Source organism: Ammodytes marinus (assembly GCF_949987685.1).
Source record: "Ammodytes marinus genome assembly, chromosome: 8".
Classification (NCBI taxonomy): Eukaryota; Metazoa; Chordata; class Actinopteri; order Uranoscopiformes; family Ammodytidae; genus Ammodytes; species Ammodytes marinus.
The window spans coordinates 13,014,766-13,028,457 of NC_137212.1; the positions used below are offsets into that span (position 1 = coordinate 13,014,766).

Genomic DNA, 13,692 nt, shown 5'->3' on the forward strand with positions numbered 1-13,692 from the left:
CACTCCATAACGTGTGTTTTTGTATCATTCTTAAAGTTTCTGAACTTGAGTCCTCTCTCTCTCTCTCTATCCTGTACTAATGAACTTTCTTTCTCCTGTGTGAAATTTCTCTCTCAAACATCTGACGGACAGGTATGATGAATCACCCTCCCATCCCTATCTCCGAGCTGGCCGAACACACAGAGCTCCTCAAGGCCAACGATAACCTCAAGCTCTCCCAGGAATATGAAGTGAGTGGGCCAACAGGTCAAAGTTTCTTTCAGAGTATTGATTTCTGTCTGATTGGGGTTTTCATTGGAAGGGGACATAAGAGTCCTTTCTTTTCCCCCAGGGCGAAGTGGCTGTTTTTTTTTTCACAAGTCCTTTTCTTCTCTGCTTGTTGACAATGCTGTAGCTGCTGGGGCTTGAGCAATTACGGAATACCGAGTTGTTCTCAGCCACTTATTTCCCCAACATGGCAAAGCAAGGCAATTGTCGTTTTCAATTATATAAAAATTTCCCTTGGTGGGTTGTGGAAGCTTCAGAACTCCCGAATGCAATTTCCTCAAATTCGTGTCAGAGTAAAAGAATCACTCTACTGTAATGCATCCAGTCGTACACCATGAAACAGTGGGTTAGAGGGGGGAAAAGGAAGTTGAATATTTCTGCAAAAAAAGAAACATGTTCTTTTGTTACATCCAAAATGTTTCTGTATACTTACAAAATGGGGTAACTGCATTCAAGGCAAATTGAAACACTTGAAAAAATGTGTTATATTCGAAAAATCTTTTCTTTTTCTTTTTTTCTTTACCTAAATCGATGACCAGAAATGACACGGTGAATGTTTTAGCTATCTTAAACATTAACTTTAGAAAACGTATTAAATGTGTAGGCTCAACAATGGGATAAAAAACGAAATAATTGATTTCTTTTAAAAGGGAAATATTGGCAGGTTTGGGGGATGAGAGCACACTGGCAGTCAGGCTTAAGCATTGTGTGTGTGTGTGTGTGTGTGTGTGTGTGTGTGTGTGTGTGTGTGTGTGTGTGTGTGTGTGTGTGTGTGTGTGTGTGTGTGTGTGTGTGTGTGTGTGTGTGTGTGTGTGTGTGTGTGTGTGTGTGTGTGTGTGTGTGTGTGTGTGTGTGTGTGTGTGTGTGTGTGTGTGTGTGTGTGTGTCTACTTGTTTACGTGTGTGTGTGCGCTTGTGTACATGTGTGTGTGTGTGTGTGTGTGTGTGTGTGTGTGTGTGTGTGTGTGTGTGTGTGTGCGCTTGTGTACGTGTGAAGAGGGGATAACTGAGCTGTCTGAGCTCTGAGACCGAGGCGGTTATAAATGACACTAGAGTTGATTAGAAATCAAGAGTGCTGAATCAGCTCTCGTTTGCATACAAGCAATATCCCCTCCTCGCCATCCCTAAATCATTGTGCCTGTCGCCTCGCTGCATGCCAGGCTAGCGCAGGAAGCAGGTACACCGGCATAGATTGCTGTCATCATGCCTGCCGGCGAATGTTGGTGGATAATGACTTCTCATAGCCATCCAGTATTTCTTTGGTATCTATTATTCATAAATCCACATCCAGGCCGTGTACCAAATGGACAAGCTCGTTCTATTCGGGAGAGGGGAAAGCTGGGGTGCCATAGTAGACGCTTCGCTACAACTACAACTTCTAATTACTTGGCTTTGAGAGAGAGAGCATTAAACCGCCCGCTCGTCTGTCTGTTTATCTCTCTGTCTCTCTGTCCCCCGGCCTGCCCCTTTACACAAGCATTTCCCCCCCCCCAGGAAAAATGAATGACCAAATTAAATGGAGAAGTGTAATTTTAATTTTGTTATTTTCTTGATGAATGGCTGCTTGTCCAGGCGCCCTGGCTTGCCAAGCACAGCTCTACGGCGCCTTGACTGATTGGTTTTTAGCCGGGCGGGATGTGAGGGAGGAGGAAAAATGGAGGGAAGAGGGGAGAAAGTAGAGAGAGATGAGGTGTGGAGGTTTGGTTAATGATGGGGATTCAGTGAGGGGAGAGAGAGAGGGGGGGCATCTCAGCTGGAGTGTAGAGATGAAGAGGAGATAATCTGACTTAAAACCGGCAATGAAAAGCCAGCCACAGTTTTACCTGACCATAGAGCTTGTTACTGACAAAGAGTTCCTTTTTGACTGAAGCTTGTTTTGCATAAGCACAGCAGGAGGAACAAGTAGAAATTATAGTTTTTTATTATAAAAATGTGTTTTTTTAATTAGTTTCTAAATAATTTCTGGAAATAGTTATTCTGGCAAATGAAGGTATAGGCTATGGACTTTTGCCATACAAGCTTTAATGTCACTTCTAAATCTAAATTAATATTGAAGTCTGGATTGCACAGATATGGTTCTCAATGTTCATATTGAGCAATGCTTCTGTTGAGTGACCCAAATTAATGTGCACACACACACACACACACACACAGTCACCCGCAAGGTAATCTCGACTAAAAGGGAAAGTAGCAGGAGGGCATCTGCTGGAGAGGGAATCTAAACATCAGAGAGGAGATGGAGAAAGAGATAAGCAGAAAGAAATGTGGACAAAAGAACAGGGTACTTTGAAGATGGAGCGATGCAGATAAGAAGACAGGCACAAAGAAAGAGGGGTAGAGACGAGAGGGAAGGAAACGGACATTGAAATGGGCTAAAACAGAAGAAAGATTGAGTGGAAATGTTTAGATCAGCTTTTCCACTAGGACTTTGTTCCGTTCAGTCTTTTCTCTCAAGCCCCCTTACCCTACATGCTGATGCCTTAACTGCAATTATCCTATTAGTCTCCAACCCCATGCTAACAGAGTGCCTATGAGCAAATCAGACCCATCGTAATGGAACACTTCATTATCCTGACAAGGGAACAGAACAGTTACCGGGTATTTTAAAGAGGCAGCTGAATTTGTCTTCCAAATCTTCCACCGCGCCCACTGCCGCTCAAGAGGGAGTGTCGCCACCTTCATCAATATTACTATTTGTCATTATGCACTCTAAGTACTGTATTGTTATTAATACATGACTGTGTGTGTGTGTGTGTGCAGCTGCTATGAGCATTCAAAGCCGGCAGTGAGCAGGTTTTTCATGATACTGTGTTCTCTTTTCCTTTGGGGGGAGAAGATCATCCCTTGTTTCTCTCCCTCTCTCCCTCCCTCCCTCCCTCCGATCTTTCTATGATAACATGCAGGTGGTTTTGTCAATTTTGTAAATGGTGTGCCTGTCTCTGCCCACCCCCCCTCTCAGTCTATCGATCCGGGCCAGCAGTTCACCTGGGAACACTCCAACCTGGAGGTGAACAAGCCCAAAAATCGTTACGCCAACGTCATCGCCTACGACCACTCCCGAGTCATCCTGGCTCCCATCGAGGGTAAGGCTCACACCCATTCCTCCCACACTGCACCTACTGTACACCACCTCAAGACATGAGCCACAGCTCAGTGCGGATCATTTGGGGAAATCCTTGCTAATTACCGATCCAGTTTAAGTAATTAGGAATTTGTACCGGATAGACATTCATTAGACCGGATGAGAATAGACACAGTGAAGACTAAACTGGAGCAGTGCGTCATAGCAGTGCAGATGAGGACAATTAAAATACTGTGTTTTACTATACTGCCGAAGAGAGTAGCAAAGCATTTTTTTTATTTTTTTATTTTTTTAAATAAACAAGACGTGGCTCGATTGCACAGGTATGGTTTTGAGGCATTGCAGTAGCATTAGGCGAAATGAAATGGCACACCAGTGAAACAGAATTGAATAATTTACAACATTTGAAGTTCACATTCAGTTCAGCGGCATCCAGTGCATTTATCGAGCAAAACTAACTTCTCTTTGAGGCAAACTGAGGACTCATTTCCGCTCAATGGGCTCCCGAGCAGCTTAGCAGTTTATGAAATCATATTATATTTGTGTGTGTGTGTGTGTGGGTGGGGGGGGGTGGGCTTGTTCTTTACGGCTCATCTTCCGGCCCAGTACATAGTCGAATCTCCGACTCTGAGTGACCCAGGAATTTTCACCAGTGTTTTTTGCCGCCGCACCATTTGTCTCATCGGATCTAGCCCGCTCTCTTTTAACGGCAGTACAGACACTGTACTGAGAATCTCGGGAGCCGGAAAAACTCTTCCTCTGACTCCCAAATCTCAAGGGACATTGTCAGAGGTAGTCACCCTTCACCGCTGACATTGTTCTGGCGGTTGCATCACCAGTGGAACTCCCCGACTCTCCTCGCAGTATAGCGCCTAGCTCCCTTTTCTTCACAGTTCCTCTCATCCTTTTGTGTGAGCTTTGGTACTGCTCTGACTAGATTTCGACGTCTCGCAATAGTCGGGGGCCAATTTAAAGGGTGCGACAACATGCGTAGCAAAATTATCCCAGTGAGAGAGAAAAAGAAAAAAAAGGCCTCGTCCATAAATACATAAATTAATCAAGTCTGAAATTTCTATTTTACACTGCAGTGATTTTGCCATTAGTCGCAGCAGTAGAACAATTCATGCACGCCACCATTCTCTGTTCACTTAGCTATGACTAAAGCCAAGGCGCCACAGTCAGATTGCGCGACGTGGCATCCGTTTTAATGACATTTGGCTTCTTCTTCTTCTTTTTTTTGCCTTATTTCCATTATTTCGTTCATTAATTTTTCTTTCTCCTCTACTCTTTTTTGTTCTTCCGCCTATTTCTCTCTATACCCTCTCTCTCTCTCTCTCTTTCTCTCTCTCTCTCTCTCTCTGTTCTTCTCTTTCTCCCTCTTACTCCCTCTTCACCCTGGTTTGTTGTCCTCACTGCGTCTTCCCTCTTAAATTAGCCCAGTCGAGTGTTTCATTGTTTGTCGCTTGAGTGAGGAGACGTCAGTCAAAGAGACGTGACTCTCCAGCACAGATGCCGCCGCGCTGGAGACTCTTTGTTTTTAAATGTTTTACAGACAGGATTGCAGAGGATGGTTAAATGAAGATTTGCGATGTTCATATCTTATCACTTGTCACATGCTAGGTGTGTGAGTGTGACATTCTCTAACCACTGATTATCTTGTTTACATTAAAGACACTTTGGATAAAAAAAACAACCACAACCATCCGGATATTCCCTCCGATACAAGCTCTATGGCGGTTTGGCACCGCGCATGATGAGACTAGGCGCTTGTCTCATATTTGCACAACTCCGTAGGCTACACCCCTGATGAAGCCTCGCCGTGAACTACATATTTCACCTTTTGAAGTGTTCTTATGCTACTGCACAGACATTAAAGGATGCCGCCGAGGACTTTGATAGTTACATGCAGTCAGTGGAGGCAGGCTGTTGAGATAAAGCTTACAACTGCTATATACAACATCCTCGCATTACAAGTTGCCAAGTAAACATCTGTCTTCCCAGCCAATGTGGAGGGGTTCCCCTTAAGGCGGGATTCAGTTGGGAGCAGTGTGCAACAGAGCGTGGTTACAGGCTGAGAGGGATGGTAGCTAGGGCTAGCTCCCGGCCTTGGTGGCAGAGTGGCTGATTTACTCCTTGATATCATGCATCTTAAAGCACACTCCATTTGCGGTGGTAGTAAATCACATGTAGGCTGCTACACCATATCTACAGAGGCCTAGGCAGAAGCACACGCACAAAGAAACCGAAAAATTATCTGAGAGCATTAAGGGAAGCTGTGACAGTGTAGCAGTTGTTGCATTTGAATTGATTCAAATGAAAACAACAGCTGTAGCAGAAAGGGGTAAAAGGCTGGGATAATGCTTTAACATCTCATTCAATCCTGAATTATGTTGTATTGCAATTTGTTTTACCGAACAAGAACTTAGACCTATCGGGCAAGAATAATACTAAGAATATTTGAAGTCTCAAAAGCTGACACATAATCGGCCATACTTTTAACTGAGCTCAGTTTTCTCAATTTTCAGTTGTTTCAACAGTAAGTGATGTGAGAACTCATATATATATTGCTTGAATAAATTATTGGTTTTGCAGGCTTTTACACCTTTGCTGTTTGGAAACAGTGGTTCAGTATGTGTGAAGTCTGGGAGTAATATTGAGGCAGATGGCACAAAACAAAAAGGGTTGAAATAGTGTGTAAAGCAAAAATAATGAAAAGTCAAATAGATTGAGGCAGAAAATGGATTGTAAGAGGAATAGCATAATATATGTTCTTTCTTTTGGCTGTGGTCTGTATCCAGGTATCACAGGTAGTGACTATATCAACGCCAACTACATTGATGGCTACAGGAAGCAGAATGCCTACATCGCCACGCAGGGTCCCTTACCAGAGACGTTTGGGGACTTCTGGAGGATGGTGTGGGAACAGAGAGCAGCCACTGTGGTCATGATGACCAGGCTGGAGGAGAAGTCACGGGTAAGTCCGCTCTGCCAATTTTCAGGATTGTTTTTACCACTCAAAAATGCTGTTTATTCAGTAAACCTTTAAAGAAAATCAATGGTTAACCTGTCCAAATACATGAACAAACTGTTGAAAATAGCACAGGACACCTTGATCTTCATTGGTGGGTAATCAGATTTCATTTTCACAAGATTGCTTTTAGAGTGCTGAAAAAATGGGACTAGGTAGGGGAAATCAGCAGGGGGGAAAGTGATAAACGGGGTTAACTCAAAGACGGTCATCCCATGCACATCTTCGAAGTTAGGCTTTGCTATCCACTGGGAGTACATTTTTTGAGTTGTGCCTGTGATTTTAACACTCTTTTTTTATTTAGCCAACTAACTCTAGCAAAGAGCAGAGAAGATTTCACAGTTGGGCCACAGCAGCACTTTACAGCCGCAAACTATCAGATTAGAAAAGGTAAAAATGTATTGGAAGAATTACTAGCTGTAACTGAAATTAAAGCAACTCATCGGAAAGATTCTTGTTAAGGAGGTCTCTGAAGTGTTTGACAGTCGCATAGCATTTTCTGTTTGCACATAGTGAGTCATTACCTCAACAAAGTTCTTGTCGCATGACCAATTTTTCTAAATGATGGGACGAAAATGCAGGTGAGCGCTCCAAATAAAGACATCAAATAAAGCCAAATGGTGTGAGTGCCACTTGGGGATGGTTCGACGACTTGTGCATTGTTTGCTATCAAGGGAGTGGAATAAATGTCAGAGAGACAACTGTGGGGTGTTTCATCCTGTCAACTCCAACCTATGTCAACACCAGGCTTTACTCAGCCCAGGTGTCTCCACTCATGTTCTCTCCCTCTGTCCATATGAAATGGTGTGCCGATCCTGCTCACGGACATGCGCGTTCCACCATGCTGTCAAACGTGATTAGCGGGCGGTAGAACTTGAGTGTCAGCTTGAGCAGGAAATAGGAAAGAAATCTAGAGAGCAGCGCACCTCCCTCACAGCTGTCACATCCAATCCGATGTCCACCGGCGCGTCAAACGCCATATTGAATGAATATATATTAAGTAGGCTTCAGATAGCGGGGTGGGTGGGGGAGGGGGGAGGGGTTACTGTGTGTTGTCAGTTTTTCCATAGGATCACTGGACAAAAAAACAACAAAAACTAAATTAAAAATGAGATAAAAATCCAGTTTTTTTAATAACTGATTTTGTACTCTTACTAAACATTTCAAAGAATGGGAGGTATTTTATCGAGCATCTGAAATGCTAACAATTTATCATGTTTTTATTTTGACAGATATTGAATTAAGAATTGATTGGGGAGTAATTATGTTCCCTATATGTCAAATACAGTGATGCATACTTATGCTTTGCGTCACTGGTGGACATTGTAATTGCAAGATTGAGTGAAGGATGATGGCAGGACTTGTGTAATGGTGGTGTATGTTAAGCTATAAGATAGGAGCTGCTGTGCCATTCTGCTCACATCTGTTCAGTCTGCCTAGTGTTGTATTTCTTATTTGAAATACAGTGAAGCTACCCTGGTGTTCCTGTCAACAGTGCCTGGTGCTTTAAACCACAGGAGGGCTTGCTTTATGAATGGTGTGTGTGTGCGTGAGAGCATATAGTATTTTTGTGCGAGCGAGCAATACTGATTTGGAATGTCTGTACTACTGAATTTATGGCAATAATGTTGTTAATTTGTGGAGACACCATTTAATAGATTGTGAGATATTTCAAATGAAACTGTCCCTCTCTTTCACTTACAGATCAAGTGTGACCAGTATTGGCCCAGTCGTGGCACAGAAACCTATGGTATGACCCAAGTAACCCTCTTGGATACCATAGAATTAGCCACGTTCTGTGTCCGCACCTTCTCTTTGCACAAGGTAAAACGATTAATTTCTCTCTTACACACACACACACACACACACACACACACACACACACACACACACACACACACACAGACAGACAGACACATACTCACACACAGTGCTGCTTGAAATGTTGTGAATGTCTTAAGCCATTTGGAGTTTAATCAGAACCATATCTTTTATATGAAATAACAGGTGCATGTGTATCAATTCCATATACTTTTTGGAGGAAATCAACTGTGCAGTCAGGAAAAAAATTATTGATATATATATATATATATATATGTGTGTGTAGTTAAGTTAGTGAACCCTGAGCTTCATTGCTTAAAACAAAACAAGCACATCCAATCAGGTGGGACAGAATTGGTGGCTTAACCAGAGAAATGGACCAATGAAACAAGATATTTTTAGGGAAGATTTTGGGCAGCATTGATTGAAGCAGAGATAAAACCAGGCCAGTTTGGTTCTTACCAAGATGAAAGCATACAGGTCAATCATGCTGAGAGGTAAATGCATCTCAGAGGACCTCAGGAAGAGGGTAGTGACAGGACATTTGTCTAGAGAAAGCTATAAATTCATCTCAGAAGAAAATTGAGCTCCTGCCATGAGGCAGATTATCAAGAGAACTGAAAATGAAAGCAATTCTGCCTTAAAGTAAATGACCTTCTAAAAAACCTCGAAAAGTGATCATTCAAGTAAAGGCCAACACAGACTTACGATTTTAGAATTTGCAGACCACTATTACTACAACTGGGATACATCTACTTCTAATAAAATAAAAAATAAGATATAAAAACGAACATTGCACATGGCTTTCATGAGGGGTTTGCTAGGGAATATGCTCCTGCTCTTGATCTTCTCAACTTTGCCAGAGACCACCTGGAGAAGAACTGACGCTTTCTTTGACCTGAAGTCCATTCTGTGGACAAATGAGTCCAAAATGTAATTGAATTGTTCGGTCAGCACTAAAATCACAGCATTTGGCATGAAGTCAACACTGCATACCACAAAAAGAACCTTTTCTCTCAACTGTGAAACCCTTCAGAGAAAACTTTAAGATCTTGGCCTGCTTTTCGTCCTTTGAGACTTGGGCAATTCCACATTGTCAAGAGAATCAGTCATTCTGAGTGAAATTGTAAAATCCTAGAACAGAACCGCAAGACTTTCGGTTTTGATTCCAGCAAAACTACCAAGGAGACTACCATGGCTGAGAAATAAGAAGTGTTGTGTTCTGGATTGGCCCAGTCAAAGTCTGGACCTTAAACCTTAATCTCTGAAGTGGGAAGACCGGAATCTCTTTGTAAATAAAATGTACATTGTCAAAAGGGATGTTAATAGATAACATTATGGTTAATCAGTATATTTCCAGTAAACTGAAGGCGATGTGTGCCTGGCTATCACTAGACCTCAGCTCTATTTTATGCAGGGCAAAATCAAATCGCCGGCAGACTTGGCTGGATTCATCCAGCCTATGGCCATGTAGAAATACATACACTAATGTACAAAGGAAAAACAAACAAAAAATTCAATGTAAAGGTATACTTATATGTAGCCCTTTGTCTGCAATATCCTTCCAGTCCCTGTTTTTACCTTGTTTGGCTCTCTCTCTCTTCTCAATAAATCATCTGTTTATGTGAAATTGACAAATTGGAGCACTTACGAAAAGTGAGCAGAAGAGAAATTCAATATACATAATTGGCAGACTGCTCTCATATTCCTCACACACACACACACACACACACACACACACACACACACACACACACCCATATATTCTTTTAAGATGAAGCATTTGCACATGTAGTCACACATAGAGTGGGACTCGCAGAAGAGAAAGAAGAACATTCTCACACGTCATGTAAGGGAACATGTGAAGAGACTTTAGAGCTGAGAAACTGCCATTGGAAGAATTTTTTTTTTAAATCCTGAATTTTTCTTTTTTAACCAGAAAGCACCAAGCTAATGTCACAGATGACTGTGGAGCTGGGAGTGTGTCAGCGAAACAATGAGCGCCAGAGCGAACCTGTGATGGGTAAAGAAAAAAGGAGAACTCAGCGGCCACGGTGCTTTTAAGCTCGCTGGTTGACATTCAGGGCCATTTACATTCTGCTGCTCTCAGCCGCCATCAAACGCTATATCCTTTCCATCTATCGTTTTCCCTCCTCCTTAGAACTGCAACCATTGCCAGGATTTCTCACTGAGCTGTGTTCACTTTGTATCTCTGCAAAGATATGGGGTTATTCTGTCGGATTTGTGTGAATTTTCAGCTGAATCTGGCAGAAGACAGACAAACGTACACACACACACACACACACACACACACACACGCACACAGTGCATCTACAAAGCAGCCTCTGTGGTCCCTATCCATATGTATGTGTATCCCACAGTGATGCAGAATTGGGTCTATTTAAAGGAGAGAAAAAAAATTAAGAAAGCCCAGCAGCCGAGCACCAATCACATCCACGCAGCCTGCCTCGTCCACAGGAACAGGGAATGTCCAAAAAGAAAAGAGAAAAGGGAAAAATAAGATTTAGGTCAGTTTGCTTTTAATTACCACACTCATGTATTCATGTATTCAGTGAGGAAAAAAATTCCCTCTGTCAGAGTAGCGTAAGCACTGCATTGAAATGCAAACAGTACCTCCATTAGAGCATCTTCTGAGGAGGAGAGGAGCACAGAAAGATTTTTTTTCTCTCTCTCTCTCACTCTTCATATCCTTCTCAAAAATCTTCCTCTGGATCCAAGCTTGTGTCTTTGATGCGTCAAGAGTTGAGTTTGAGGCGAGCGCTGACAGGCGGCAGCGTAATACGGGGGTTTGCGGCATGTATCTGTAGATCTGAGCAGCAGCAGTGTGTGAGCGTGAAGGTATCATACTACCTGCACTGTTCAGTATAGGAATTGTCTTTTTATTATGATGAGTCCATCTGATCAGCTGGATACATGTACGTGTCAAAGTGTTTTCACAAAGGAAAATCACAACAGTACTGCAGTTAAAAATCTATTTGTCCAGCTTGTGAGCAGGTTGCACAAACCTACACAGGGAATTGTAACTTATGCCAACCAAGACAGCTGCCTGTGTCTACACTTGATGAAACACATTATTTTCTATGCAGGGTGTATTTCTATGCAGGGTGCTCATATAGACTAGGCTTATGTGCTTTGAAGCATAGTATCTTACTGTGCCAAAGAGTCAAAATACCCCAGTCAATGGTTCAGACATGTTCTTCGGGGCAGTCAAAATAAATCCAGTGGCTAAACCAAATTGATTCAAAATTGTAATTTAGGTTTCTACAATAAACAGTTTCCATGGAGTAAGGTCCAAATTACCCTTAGTATTTCTCACAGTGCCATTGCCGTATCTTCTCTTTTCAGCCTCTGTCTGAAACTCTCCGTTTTAGAGCCTTTCTCTTTAAGCCCCGCCTTCCAAAAGGTCCAGTCTGCTCTGATTGGCCCTGAATCTAACTGCAGCTTTCTTTCTTACTGCCAGTTAGATACAGGGGTATATGGGGGTGTGCGTATCAAAGGTGGAGGTAGTGCTAAAGTTAGGTTGATAATGAGGGTGGGGTGTCATTAGGGAAGATAAATCTGACTAGGGTTTGTTGAACACATGTTTTCAGAAAGGGAGAGAGAGGGTTGTTTTTTTTATCATAGTTTTGAAGTCTTGACAATAGCTGTCCCTTTAAAACACTCTCCCCTGAACACTGCACCATCAGATAAAAGCAGTTGGTAAGTTCACAGTCATACAGTATCTAACACCCAACCCACTCTGTTCTCTACTCTCTCAGAACGGCTCTAGTGAGAAGCGGGAGGTTCGCCAGTTCCAGTTCACAGCATGGCCTGACCATGGCGTGCCAGAGTACCCAACCCCTTTCCTGGCCTTCCTCCGCAGGGTGAAGACCTGCAACCCGCCAGACGCCGGACCCATCATCGCCCACTGCAGGTAAGCAGCAACTTTTTGTGGTCGGGGGATTGGTAAAAAAAAATAATAATTCTCCAAAGCGCCCCCATCTTTAAACTTTTCTGTAGCTGCACTATCTGTGCCCCAAGTGGGAGAGTGTAACCTTCCCCCCCCCCCCCCCAGTGGCCAGCTCAATGCCACTATGGCGTGATCTCTGAGAAAATATGCAAGCCTAAACCCACACATGGAAGAAGGTATCCCTTTTTCCCTCTTTGCCCTACCCGTAGTATTTGTGCGCGTATGCCCCTGAGCAAAGAGAATGGCAGAGGACCTGTGTAGCTGCTTTTATATCTTACATAACGCACATTATACAAACACATGCTCCCTTTCTTACCAGACCTCCTTCTTTCCCTTTTATTCTCCATTGGTCACATCATCTTTCTTTTTTATATCAGAGCTTTTATTCTCTTTCTCTTTTTTCCCCTCTCTCTCTCTCTGGGAAAAAAGCCTTGCAGTAATCCCTCCCCATCTTTATGCTTCTCTCTTTTTTGCTTCTTAACCCATCGTCCTCTCATGAGCCATATTTCTCATGTGACTTATTCAAATCTAAACCCTCCTTTTTGTCAAGATAAGGAGACTTCGGGGAGAATGGGATAAAAGTGAAATGTGTCAGCTTGCTTTGCTCAACTCTCCGTCAATGTCCTCTTGTTGTTCTGTCAATTTTCAGTCATGTCATTATATCCGTCTACAACCATCACTCTGTGTCTCTGTCCCACTCTCCTACTCAATGAAATGAAAAGTGTGTAACACATTTACAAGCATTACTGTGGACACACATAGTCACCTCCTGCTGTTTTCTATTTCACAAGTGAGAATAACTGTACATTCATGCAACACAAATAAAGTGACAAGCACTTTAGTGTAAAGAAAAAAAATCATATTCAAACTAAGCTTCAGCACCCTGATAAAGTAGTAGTAGTAGTAGTAGTAGTAAAATATTTATTTGGTCTATGACCACAAAGACATAATAAATACACAGATCAATAATAGAAGCAATGTTGAAAAGGGTGTAGGAAGAAGCCGAGGCTTTTTATGCCTACCCTCTTGACATTATATTATATATCTCTAAACAAGAATATTTGAAGAAAAAGAAAAACAAACATAGATAAAGTAATAGCCTGAATTTATAAAACAGAATAAAAGTAGCCAGTTCAACAAAACTAAACTAAACAATAAAAGAAAAGAGAAAAAGTTAGAAAAAATAATTCTATTGATTATTGAATAATCTTCTGGTTCCTTTCCCATCTTCCTGTAGTGCGGGTGTGGGCCGGACAGGTTGCTTCATAGTCATCGACGCCATGCTGGAGCGCATCAAGCACGAGAAGACGGTGGACATCTACGGCCACGTGACGCTGATGCGCTCGCAGAGGAACTACATGGTGCAGACAGAGGACCAGTACAGCTTCATTCACGACGCACTGCTGGAGGCGGTGGCCTGCGGCAACACTGAGGTGGCCGCCCGCAGCCTCTATTCTTACATCCAGAAGCTGGCTCAGGTGGAGAGCGGAGAGCACGTCACTGGCATGGAGCTAGAATTCAAGGT

The 13,692-nt window shown here is 42.7% G+C and overlaps 1 protein-coding gene across 2 annotated transcripts in view; it reads left to right on the plus strand.

Annotated features, from left to right (window-relative positions):
• Nucleotides 1-13,692, plus strand: part of ptprsa (protein tyrosine phosphatase receptor type Sa) — a 165,871-nt gene that overhangs the window by 134,842 nt on the left and 17,337 nt on the right. For both annotated transcript variants that reach the window (XM_080032760.1, XM_080032761.1), the window contains exons 21-26: nt 133-230; nt 3,226-3,349; nt 6,147-6,322; nt 8,081-8,200; nt 11,977-12,131; nt 13,405-13,690. In XM_080032760.1, coding sequence (XP_079888886.1) covers nt 133-230; nt 3,226-3,349; nt 6,147-6,322; nt 8,081-8,200; nt 11,977-12,131; nt 13,405-13,690 — 959 coding nt within the window. The remainder of the gene's footprint in view (nt 1-132; nt 231-3,225; nt 3,350-6,146; nt 6,323-8,080; nt 8,201-11,976; nt 12,132-13,404; nt 13,691-13,692) is intronic.